The 12,688-nt window shown below is 44.9% G+C and overlaps 2 protein-coding genes across 2 annotated transcripts in view; both read right to left on the minus strand.

Moving 5' to 3' along the window:
- Positions 1 to 5,442, minus strand: part of cars1 (cysteinyl-tRNA synthetase 1) — a 13,230-nt gene extending 7,788 nt beyond the window's left edge. The window contains 12 exon segments of the mRNA XM_083680657.1: positions 120 to 209; positions 211 to 233; positions 744 to 865; positions 1,269 to 1,357; positions 1,439 to 1,579; positions 1,673 to 1,822; positions 2,049 to 2,147; positions 2,366 to 2,462; positions 2,679 to 2,767; positions 2,943 to 3,034; positions 4,269 to 4,505; positions 5,408 to 5,442. Coding sequence (XP_083536783.1) covers positions 120 to 209; positions 211 to 233; positions 744 to 865; positions 1,269 to 1,357; positions 1,439 to 1,579; positions 1,673 to 1,822; positions 2,049 to 2,147; positions 2,366 to 2,462; positions 2,679 to 2,767; positions 2,943 to 3,034; positions 4,269 to 4,505; positions 5,408 to 5,429 — 1,251 coding nt within the window. The 5' untranslated portion in view covers positions 5,430 to 5,442.
- Positions 5,443 to 6,070: 628 nt separating this feature from the next.
- On the minus strand, positions 6,071 to 11,464 carry atp6v0d1 (ATPase H+ transporting V0 subunit d1). The gene is made up of 8 exons (XM_083680021.1): positions 11,250 to 11,464; positions 10,265 to 10,436; positions 9,643 to 9,821; positions 9,216 to 9,295; positions 8,665 to 8,742; positions 7,961 to 8,137; positions 7,664 to 7,741; positions 6,071 to 7,568 (listed from the first exon to the last, which is right to left on the minus strand). The coding sequence occupies exons 1-8, from the start codon at positions 11,377 to 11,379 to the stop codon at positions 7,407 to 7,409; spliced, it is 1,056 nt and encodes a 351-aa protein (XP_083536147.1). The 5' UTR covers positions 11,380 to 11,464; the 3' UTR covers positions 6,071 to 7,406.
- Positions 11,465 to 12,688: the final 1,224 nt, after the last annotated feature.

Genomic DNA, 12,688 nt, shown 5'->3' on the forward strand with positions numbered 1-12,688 from the left:
TGTGTGTGTGTGGGCTCCCCAGGCTTGGAGGTGTGTGTGTGTGTGTCTGAGTTTGTGAGAGGAGAGAGAGGTGAGAGAGTGTATGCGAGAGCGTGAGCGTGTGTGTGTGTGTACGGTACCTTCCCCCAGGGTGAGTCCCAGGAGGGCTCCCCAGGTTTGGAGGCTTTCCACAGGGCAAAGTCGCTCTGGGAGTGTTTCTCACTCAGCCGGTTCTGCCGAGATACTCAGGTCTCCTGCAGGTCAAAGATCACACATAGGACAAGCAAAGGTCACCTCACTGGCCTTTTCTCAATGGTTAGAAACTCAATTCCTCTCGTCCTCTCCTCATTCCTCCACTCTCATCCTACTCCCCTGGACATTCTCCTCCGATGCTTTTTGAGAAGAAGCAAGTAGAGGACGTAGGAGAGGACGTGAAGAATCGAGTTTCTAACAATTAAGGAAAGGGCCACTGACTCCAAATGTACCGGAAGTGTTTGTGCAAAACCGCCAAACTACTGCCCTCTCCGGAAACAACCCTTCATAGACTCCATTTAGTGTAGATCTAAAAGGTTTGAATAGATATAAGCAAGATGGCTAAATTCAAATCAAACAGTCGATCAGGGTTTCTCCTCTCCCTCCTACAAGGTTAAGGTTAGCGGTTCGCGGTTCAAGACTAAGGTTCAGGTTAGCGTTTAAAGACTAATGTTAAGGGGTGTGGTTCAAGACTAAGGTTATGGGGTTTGGTTGGGTGTAGGTGGACTCACCCTCTCCCTCCTGCAGTGCCTTCTGGTCCCCGACAGCCTCCGGCACCAGCTTGGCATACGAGTGCTGAGGACTGGTATCAAACTTGGCCGTGTCAAAATACACAGAACCGTTGGACTCATACCTGTTCGGAGAGAGAGGAGACAAGCATATTGAGGGAAGGGGAGAGAGAGAGAAAGAGAGAGATCTACAAATGTGTCAACGCCCTTGGATAGTTTGTGAAACCGGCCCATTGTTTGTAGGTCTATAAGGGAGCGTCTAGATATGAATGGCAGCCTTACCCGTAGACCAGGGGAGGCTGGCGGAGGTCAAAATCGGAGGACGGGGCTCATTGTAATGCACAGAATGGAATGAGGAATGGTGTCAAACACGTGTGTTTGATGCCATTTCTCATTCCATTCCGTGCACCTGTTTGACACCATTCCTCCATTCCATTCCGCCCTCCGATTTCTACCTCCGCCAGCCTCCTCTGGTCTAGGGAGTAGAGGCTAGGGGTTGTTTCTGCACAAGGCCAGTCTCTTCCTCACCCGTAGCCGTTCTCTACTATCTTCTTGACAAACTCGACGATCTCTGGGACGTATTCGCTGACCCTCGTCAACACGTCTGGGGGCAGGACCTGATGGAGACAGAGAGTCAGCAGTGTGTGTGTGTGTGTGTGTGTGTGTGTGTGTGTGTGTGTGTGTGCATGTGGACCTACGTTGAGAGCGTCCATGTCTTTGTGGTAATCTCCCTCCCAGTATTTCGGAAGAAGAGAAAAGATGGAGTTCTCTGTCACCTGACTGCCCAACCGGCCATCCAGCCAATCGGAAAGCAAGTCTTTGGCTTCCTCCAATAAAACCTTTCAAAAATAAGAATTCAACCAATTCGGTTACAACACACCCAAATCAAATACATACACTTTCTGTTGCGTCACAATGGCGGATGGATGTACCTCTGCCTGGCCTTGCATGACCTCCTCAGCAGCATGACTCTCCATCGCCCCCTGCAGGGGAGTCAGGGCAGCAGTGACTGCAGCGTCCAGACGCTCCAGCATCTGTTTCTTATCTGGGTCTGTAGTCACAGCCAGCGTGGCCTGGAAGGGCTACACACACACATACATACATATTACATACTACAAACATACACATTACAGACATAGACATAACAGACATACACATTACAGACATACACATTACAGACAGAGAGCGTGTAATAGAAGTGGAAGATGTGGTCCAGTACATGTGCAGTACAAGTGGTGTGGTATGGTGTGGTGAGTGTGATGTGATGAGTAAAGATGTGTTGTGATGTAATGTGATTTAATGTCTCACCCCTCTGGCACTGAGGACATCCTGAAGGATCTGTGCATATCCTGGTTTCTTCTCCTTATACTGGTCCACTAGGTAGTTCTGTCTGGCCCGCTTGATGATCTGAGACACAGAGACAGAGACAGAGACAGACACACAGACACACAGACACACAGACACACACACACACACACACACACACACACACACACACACACGGTTACAATGGGAGCAGGCCACACATATCCAATATTAGACTTATTTAAATACTACTATTGTTAAGAACAAATGACAATTAGTTTGTGAAATATATTTCACCACTGAACAATGCTCCTACTTACTTTGTCATCTATGTCTGTAATATTCATGCAGTAGAATACGTCATATTTGAAATAGTTCATCAGTATCCTTCGGAGGATGTCGAATGAAATGTAAGATCTGGAAAAACAGAAGTTATTCATTTACAATCATTCAGGGTTGACACACAGACTGAAACGGACAGGAGTTTGAATAGAATGAACGGGGTCAACGTTTGGTCCCTGGCCTGTTCCATTGTGAGAAGCACATGGACTGGACCACATCTTCCACTTCTATCACACTCTGTCTGTAATGTGTGTGTGTGTGTGTGTGTGTTTAGGGGTCAGGGTTTCATACCTGGCGTGTCCCATGTGAGAAGCATCATAGACTGTTGGTCCACAGCAGTACCACAAAACCTTGTTCCCATGCTGAGGAACAAACAGCTCCTGGAACAACAACAAAAACATCAACAACAATAACATCATCATCATCATCATCAACAACCTGTATTATCAACCAACAGATAAACACCTGCATCACCACATCAGCAGTCTATAAGCAGGAAGTGGCCCTTGTGGATATGATGATGTCATGTGATAAGAGATGCAGGTCAAAGGTCACCTTGGTGCGTGTGAGGCTGTTGTAGAGTCGCAGCTGAGGAACGTCGGAGCCAGTTGGAACTGACCAGGCGGGCTGGACCCGCCTCCCCTTCACTGGAACACAAGAGAACATTCTAGACTGTTATATCACTCACACACTCACACAGACAGACAGACAGACAGACAGATCCACCCACCCACCTCTGGACTAAGGTTGCACAATATATCATACAACTATATTATTGTATGAACACGTGCAATATCCATTATTGCAAGAGGCTGCAGTATTGGCCTTTCTTTGACACTTACTCAGTAAAACAGCTCATTGATGCAGGACAGTACTTCAAATGGGATGCACTGGACTCTCAGTCACTCTCTGCATGCATAGATCTGTTTTATTCGGTTATTACATTTAGGTGCTGATCTTTACTTTTACACTTGTTTTCAGCCATGTCAAGTGGAAATATCAAGTGTTCACCCAAGTGTTTGGTATATCCCAAGTCATATTGCTATCGCGATATCTAGCAAATGTATGACCTCCTTGCAGTATGATATTTTGTCAATATTGTGACCTCTGGACCCTACTCCCCTTCACTGGGACACACAGGAGAAAACAGTCAACACTGGTGGTCGCCAGTGTTATCTTTCTTGCCTGTTTTCTGTCCAAAAACCTTAACTGTGTCTTCCAAATTCACATTTGGCTTTCATTCTAGTTAGTTGAAAACAACTCACACCATTGCACATGTTTTCCTTATAACATTGTAGTGAACAAGACAGTAGTGTGAATTTCAGTTATTTAAAAAAAAAAAAACAAGGCAGTCAAGATTATTGTTCAAACACTGCATTCTGTCAACAACACCTGCTAACAGGAGGCCTAGTCTGTATGGAAGATGACACAGCACACTACCGTTGGCCTTAAAGAAAGAAAAACTGCACAAGTGAGAAGTGTAAGGTACTTATGAGTCAGGGTAAACACTCCCAAAACCAATTCATTAAAACCTTAAACCCCCGTGCAGAAGCCTTGAGTCAACACAGGTTTATACTTGTCAGTTGTCCAGTGCTAGTTTTAGAACGCGGTCCTCCAAGGAAGAGGAATCATGCCATGGGGTTGACAAACACCAGGCTCGTCTCTCTACTCCGGTGTAGTAGAGTATCAATGCAAGGCATTGAAACAGACTTTGTGCACAAGCCTAGCGAGACTGCTCTCATGCAATACCACTCATTTGGTCTGGGGGTGGGCGTGGGGGGCACTGTCCTCATGCATTAGCACTCTTATCAGTGTGTGTCTGTGTGTGTGTGTGGGGGGGGGGGGCTGCACTGTCCTGGCCAGGGGCCTTTGACTACTCACTGCTGCTGTCTGGGCTGGGGGACTCCGGCTGCAGCTGCAGGGCGGCTATGTGTCTGTACCAGCGCAGAGCGTGGACGTACTGCGGTGCCGGGGCCCGGGAGAGGAGCCTGAAGGCCTGCAGGTCCGCCCCAGAAGGGCTGAACCCGGCCAGGTAGCTGCAGGAGCTCAGGTACGCATTCAAGGCAGCCTCCAGGGTGCCCTCCTCAAGCATGCCCAGCAAGAAGCCATAATCAAAGGCTGCAGAGACAAGAGGGTACACATTCACACACCGGCTACACTGACTGGAGAAGTGATGACAACATGGGCTCGGGTGTTGTTTTGCAGCCTCTCTCATGTCCTGTCAACTCTGTGCTGTCTTTGTCTCGGATTGTTTTGTATTGTATGTTTTGTGTGGACCCCTGGAAGCGCACCGTAAGCTGTTGAAATCGTAGAAGCTAACGGGGATCCACATAAACAAATACATAGCAGTGGCCGAACTGATTACCAACGAACTGTGTGTGGTGTCGTGTTAACCTTCTTCTAATAGCTCATTTGCAGTTAGGTCGCTATGTATTTGGGTAGATGGCTCTCAGCTGACAAGCCTACTAAGAACAGCTGACTGTGTGTGGCTAACACCGGTGGCTTTTTAATGGACACAGCTAAGAATACAGGGCCACCTACACTAAGCTAGGATCAATATAGGTAACCATTCATTATTGATCCTATGGCTACCCACCTCCTTACGCCAGCTGGAAAACAGCTTGAGGTAATCTAGGATAGGAAATGGGAAGCTAGCTAGGTAGCTAGCTAGGTAGCTAACAGGTGCCTGCTCCTACTCTGTTCTGCAGAATCTACCATTTACACAATAAACTCGTAGCTAGCTGTAATGAACACAATATAAAAGGACTCGTTTTTTTAACCAAGCTAGATAGGTAACATCTTTCTAAATGAACATTGGTTTATCAAGAATCTTACGGAACCATGGTGCATGGATGAAGTTGTAGCTAGGACAGCTGTAAACTGTATATCTAGCTACAGCTGCATGTAGCCACAAAACAAGCTGGTTAGCTACCAGCGAACATTTTCAGAATAACTGATCTGTCATATAATAACCACTAAAAGTCTTAAAATCTGCTAAAGATGCGTTCAATTTGCGATACCTTGCTCGCCCGAGCTTGACATGACAGCCTGCAGTTTCTGATGCAACAATATAACGTGTCCGGAAGAGGTGTGTGTGTGTGTACGTGTTTCACAGACATCAGAGGCAGCAGAGATAGGAGGAGCCAGAGGGTTCACTCTGCATCCATTTCCGTCCGCAAGTATTCATTTGGTATTCAGAAACTTCCAAATCGTATGGGTTCAGGTAACAACAAAACAAACAAACAAAAAAACAGGCACAATTCGCCCAATTCAAGTGAAAAAATAAAGTGTGTGAGAGAGAGACTGCTATGGCAGTGTAATCTGGAGAGTAATCTGGTCTGATTCCTCCACCACTGCTCCCATTCCTGCATGTCTCAGCTACATTGGTGTATGACTCCCATAGAAACACAGTAGACAGCCATATAAACACAATAGACTCCCATTGAAGCACAACTGGCTCCCAAAGTAACACAAAAGGCTCAATCTGTTGATGACAGATCAAATAGCTCTCTCTCTCTCTGTCTATCCAGGCCCGAATGGGTCATCATTCAGTATTCTCTTTTTCTTTTTCCATGTTTTTTTATTGTAAATTGCGTTAACGTTCGCTTTGAATGTTCTACAGTGTGAAGTGTTTATTTATTGATATTTAATAATGGGGTAAAATAAGGAGAAAGATAACTAAACACGTCATAATTTATTTATTACATTTACAACACATTTCACAAAGAAGACACACAACTTGCAAGACCATGACAGCCATGCATGACTTTATACAGCATGAGAAAACAAATCATGTAGTCATTTCATTTATATATATATGAGTTTAAACAGTATATATTATGTTTTTCATAAGCACAAAATCCTGTTCCATTACAGGACTTCATTTGCACTAGTGTCAGACTTCAGATCCACACCACTCACTTACAAAGAAAAGAACAGAATTCAAACACACTTCGGATTTAAAGAACACAGAAAAATATGATCAGGAGGAGTGGGTAAGAACCTCTTCCGATGTTTTTTTTACTCTCCGATGCCAGGCGTAAATTGTACCTATAACCTTTTCAGATGTGCACGAGTGTCTAGAGAGTAGGGGCTAACGGTTGTCTTTGTACAGGACTGGGCCACACGACAGACTTCTCAAGGGGTCACACATCTACACTGACTACAGAAACACTCAGTCAAATCAACCAATCAGGACTCAGTATACTACATGCGGTCTGAACGAGTACTATATTCTTCAACAGGATGAATAATTTACATCAAAATAAACATATGCTTTCCTCTCTATAACTCTGTGAGAGGGAGGATGGGACTTACGGAATGTTGTCCTGTTTACCATGATCCTGATCACGCACACACACACACACGTCTATTTCCTGTTCAGACCCACCACACTGCAGTGGGATTGGCTGGATAGGGAACAGCATTACTCCACTGTATCAGTGTTGTAGGAGTGAGTGGTTAAAGAGAGGTTTGGGACAGGGTTTCTTTTAAAAATGGATACAGCGCAGATATGTCAGCAACAACCTGCCCCGGTTACAGAAGAGGACTCTGATTGGCTGAGACTCATCTCTATATATACACCTTCTAACATGGAGGAAAGCGTCTCTGCAAACACTCTCATATTATGGATGAATCTTTTTGTAAGTAAAAAACAAACAAACAAAAAACAAACAAATAAAGGAGATCAGGGCTGGTAGCGATGGTAGGACTTCACATCTAGGGGTGAGTAACGCAGAGGCATGTAGCGCCTATCGACTAAGGGTCACAGCGAAGCCCCTGGGTTAGAGCTACCGTTCTGTATGTTAAAGTTAAGACATGGAATCACCGATGGAATCGCTGATCCCTAGTTGGGATTGGCCAACAAAAGCTGAAGATATGGATGTGGGATTGGAAGTGTGTGTGTGTGTGTGTGTGTGAGAGATCATAAGGTAAGGATGTAATCACGTGTGTGTGAGTGCGTGTATGTACGTGTGTATGTGTGTGTGTGTGTGTGTGTGTGTGTGTGTGTGTGTTCGATTAGAAGATGGAGATGTAGTTGTCGATCTTGGCCCGGTGTCTCTGTGCGATGCACTCTGCGATCCACACAATGTTCCGGCACTCCTGCTCCTTCAGTTTGACGTAGGCATAAAACACGCTGAAGTGGAACTGGTTGAGGAACGCCAGCTTGTTCAGCTTCACCTTTAAATACAGAACCACATAGAACATGATCAGCTCATTAAATCCTACTACTGGTGTGTAGGAGTTTGACGGGGAGGAGTCACTGTGTGCCTCACCTCGTGCTCAAAGAACCTGTCCTCCAGAGTTTTGTCTCCAGGGTTGCTGCCTGCTCCCTCAAACAGCAGCTTGTACTCCTGGAGAACGAGAGAGAGAGAGAGAGAGAGGAGGAGGGAGGAGAAATAGATAGTGAAATGAGTCGGTATACAGCAGTCATCAGTGTTCTACTCACTGGGTAGTAGACTGTACATACTGTAGAGTTTAACTCACCGGGTAGTAGTCACTATGTAGTAAACAGTACAGTAGTGTTTAACTCACTGGTCAGTGGTCTGTATATACTAGAGAGTTTAACTCACCGGGTAGTAGTCGGCCACAGCTTTGACCTGTTCGTAGTCGTCTGCTCGGGCCAGCTGTGCCAGGCCCTCTGGGTACAGTTTGCCACAGTGAGGGAACAGCTTGGCACGGTCCTCCTTCGACAGCTCCGTCCCAAACGAGTTGATGGTGATGATGAACGCCCTCCTGTCTGCCTCAAACTGGACACACGGGAGAGGGGAGGAAGGCTCACTAAAGGATTTGTGGGTTGGTGGATGGATGAAGGGAGCTCATCACTCTCAGGTTACTCCTCTCGATGCCCAGGATGTTTGAACAAGGTAGCGATGGATTGCATTACCAAAACCAACTCGCGTTTCTTCATGTCAAAATGCGCTACGGATACAGCTAAAAACGCTGAATGAACTGAGGAACATAATGCTTTCGCTTTCATTTTTAACAACAATGTCATTGGTGAACAATGATAGTTATTCTATCATCACTAAACATTTACTCTGAAATGTTTACATAGTGGAGGAGCCAAGTCCACAAGGTGGCGCAGAGCCCCTCTTACATTCTTTGGGGAAAACCCTGACTCTGACTGAGGTTATCGTCATAACGATCACATTCACTAACTGTGAATGGTTTTTGTTTTTTCAGCTTAATCTAAAAACAAGCATAATTTCGTGTGAATCCTGTCGAGTACATACAGTATAAAGCAGACCATCTTTTAGATAAGGAGGCTGCTCACCTCCAGAATGGGACACATGGTGTCAGCGGTGGTCCCTCCCAGTGTGGAGCAGAACTTATAGAAAGCTTCCAAATACGCCTGGAAAACAAATGACATGATACCATTAATGATTAAGCTCTCACAGATCTACATTGTTATGGTGGTAGCCCAACTTTGATGAGACTGACCACGGGTTGGAAAGATGAATTGCCTTTACGTTAATAAAGTAGGTACAACATTGTACAAATGATATGTGGCTCCATTATGTGCATCGGTCAACTCCAACGATTGGAATACAAACACTGCGCATGTCTAAGCATTCTGAGTGACACAGGGAGAGTACAAAGGTCACGCTCAATAATGAAACTTATAAATTGGGAAGTAAGCATTACAATATTGTATAGTGTATAGTGTACACACTCAAACAGTTATACATAACATAAAGTCTCATATTGATGTTTCAGCATTGGGAGTTTAAAGATGTTTCAGCATTGGGAGTATTATGATGTTTCAGTATTGGGAGTTTAAAGAAGTTTCAACATTGGGAATTTAAAGATGTTTGATGACCTCACCTTGTACAGAGTGTTACGGATGATCTCAATGTTCATCTCGTCCAGATCCTGCTCCGATATACAGTCCTGGAAGAACGCAGCTAAACAAAATGAAAAGGGGGAGGGAATTAGTGAATTGGCCATAAAAAATATCTATGACGTCTCAAAGAATCTTCCCCAGGAGGAGGGATTTTTCATGTATTTGTATTTGATATTTCTATCAAAAATGAATCGTGATCAAAGTTGGGATATTCATTCAACACATTTTTGGCAAAATTTTTCTTGCTCATTCTCCATCTTTCTCCTACTATTTCTAATTGATACCGCCCATCACAGAGACACATCTGAAGACCACATGACTGAAAGTGTATCAATAATAAATAACTCAATTGAAATCATGTTATTTGAACAGAATGCGAGTGTGTTGTGAATGGGTGCCGGTGCTGACCCAGAGGAGTGTCCACCAGGATGGCGTTGTAGAGCTCGGCCGGGGTCTGGGCGATGTTGACGGCCTCCATCTGCTCAAAGCTGCCCAGAGGGTGACACTTGGGCACCAGCTCAGAGATGGCCCTTTGATGCAGGGTTCCTGTGATCAGCAGGATCACGTTGTCAATCATGTAGCTGTATCTATAGAGAGAGAGGAGAGAGAGAGAGAGAGAGAGAGATGGCATGGGATACAGACTCAGCTCAACTGGAGGAATGAAAACCTGTGACCCACCATGGTTTTGGATAAGATAAAAGATATTAGGCCAAACTACATGACACACAACACCGGGAAGCTAGCAAGTTACTACTTAGGTTGAGTTTCAGAGTGGTGGTGAGACATTCCTCAAAGTGCCCTGCGAACCAGATCCTTTGAGTCTGAAGTCTACCACCTTCTCTCAGTAGCTAATGCCTAGGTTGCTGTGAGTCTAACGGACGTGGTTCGGTGAAGTACGCCGTTGTGATGAGTAAACCTGGCTTGACACCTGCGGACTTCATCTCCTGGAGCTAAAGGTGAGGTTTTCAGCTTAGGTTGTGGTGCGCAGAAGACCCTAGTTCAGACCCTGTCTGTCACATGAGCAGCTTACGTGATGAAGTCCATGAAGCTGGCCAGGGGCTCATACGATTGGTTCCTCATATGGCGGAACTCCACCACCATCTTCTCCTTCAGCTTGTCATCGATGACAGAGACAGTGAGAGGAGATGCCTCATTGGCAAGGAAACTGCCATAGTCTGTACTCTGGAGGTGGAGTTTCAGATCTGTGTGGGAGATAAAGAGAGAGATGGTGTGTGTGAGACAGAGAGAGAGAGAGAGAGAGAATGAGCAACAATCATTGAGAAATATTCTCAGTTCCTCATAGAAATTCCCGTTGATCAAGATGAGTTATGCATCTCATGACTCTCCAAGAACCAGAGAGCCCCATCACTGATTTCCGCTGGCGATGTTGTTGCCCAGCTCATTACCTAGAAGCTGCCTGGCAAGTGAGAAAAATAACGTCCAGCATCATAATAACGTTCAGCAGATAAAATATAAATGCGTTCAGCACCACTGAGTACCAAGGCTACTGTAGTGGGTGAACTTCTCGGTATTTTCTCTATCGGTGGCGTAAACGTTAAGACTGGAACGAAAGCACGACCGTAGATGTTGAACTTCAATGTGTACATGCATCGCCGATAGCATCGGGTAGCTATACAGCTAGCTACTGCTATTTATAACGTTGTTGCAGATGTGTTGGCTTTACAAACCCAATACATAGTAATGAACACGCATCTCGTTTGCATTGCCAATTAATTACGTTGATGCAATTCAAAAACCGTGTCAGAGACATACGTGCACCAGCGACGTTCGCACCCTAGCTAGCTAACATAGCATACATATAGGCCATATCAGGTCGGAAGGGCATTCACTTACGATCCTTTCAACACGTCTTCTGTAATCAAATTCAATTATACTTATTTCAAAATGACTAGCTAATAACACATTGATTTAAAAATATATATATAACTAGCTACGAGCTAAAATGACAGCACTAGCAACATTGAAAACTAGCAGCATCCATCGCTGTGACTCACCTTCCAGGGTTTCGCATTGGACAAGATTTAAATAATCTGCCTGTGAAAGAATTCCAGCCTTGAATCCTCGGACCAACCCTTCCAAATAGCCATTGTCAACATTGAAGTAGAGCTCCGGGAATATGGGCATGTTGGATGCTAAGTGGGGGGTATCTTGATAAAATAGAGAGATATGGGAACAGCTGTCTCTTTGACAAGGCTAGCTAGCTATTTCGCAGCAGGATACCCGGACTGTGACCCAACAGGCACGTGATTTGTCAGCAACAACCATGTGACACATCATCTGATTCGGGTGAGCCCCGCTTGCTTCAGCAAATGCAACGATCGTTCTTCGAAATAGTTGTTAGGTGGGCTTGCTTCAGCGACAAGTCAGAATCATTTTTATTTGGCGTCAAGTTTTCATTTTATTTGTTTAAAATGACAAATGTTACGGGTGAGAAAAAAAGGCACCATTCGCCCAATTCAGGGCGGTGGGAGGTGAAAAAATATAGTCTTGATTAACATTACGTTTTGGCATGGGATTCTTGTCATGGGACTGCATGTGTCATACAAATAGTTTTCAAGCGATTTTACAGATTTGGGGCATGTGAAATCGTGGGCCTTAATTAGGGCCATTGGAGCCCATTAAGGGCCCATTTCACTCCCATTGGTGTGATCTTATTAACATTTTACATTTTTGACATTTAGCAGACGCCTTTATCCAAAGCGACTTAGAACAAGTACGGGTTAGGGTTATTTGTCAAAAGTAAGTGAATTATCTATACATCAGTCATCATAATAAAAACAAATCTATGCTAGGACCAGGGGCCAATTATGTTATGAAATGCGTTTAGGCTATGGACTTATTATTGACGAGGAATCGTCTAAACAGTCCCTTGCCAACCTGTCTGTCACCGGGAGGGTCTTGAGGGGCGCTGCAGAGCAAGAAGGAATGTGTGCGTGAGGGTGTGTGTGTGTGTGTGTGTGTGTGCGTGTGCGTGTGAGCGTGTGTGCGAAGCGCGACAATTCGGTTCGTGCGCTCAGAGACGTGAGGCGGTGTGTAGTGTGCGTGTCTCCACCCTCAGCGCCAGTCAGGAGGGATGGAGCCTTCGGGCTCATTCGGGGCCGGTAAGGCCGGTAGCACGGAGCTTCGACCCGATTATCTTTGTGAAACAGCCACAGACCGTCTTCAGAATAAAAAAAAACACTCTGCCTGCACTGTAAAATGGAATTCGTTCACTTTACGCAAGAAAAACATGCACACCGATTGCCTTTAGTTTAATCAAGTAAAACAACTTGTTTTACTCAAGTCAAGCTTACTTTCAATTGTGAGTTAAGGGAACGAATCAATTGAGTCCCCTTCACTTCAAGTTAAGTAAATGGTACTCTAAAGCCTGCTTCAGTATTACTAAAATATAATTAAAATAATTATAAAATAATTTCAGTATGTACACAGTTAG

The sequence above is a fragment of the Argentina silus genome (assembly GCF_951799395.1).
Source record: "Argentina silus genome assembly, chromosome: 11".
Taxonomy (NCBI): Eukaryota; Metazoa; Chordata; class Actinopteri; order Argentiniformes; family Argentinidae; genus Argentina; species Argentina silus.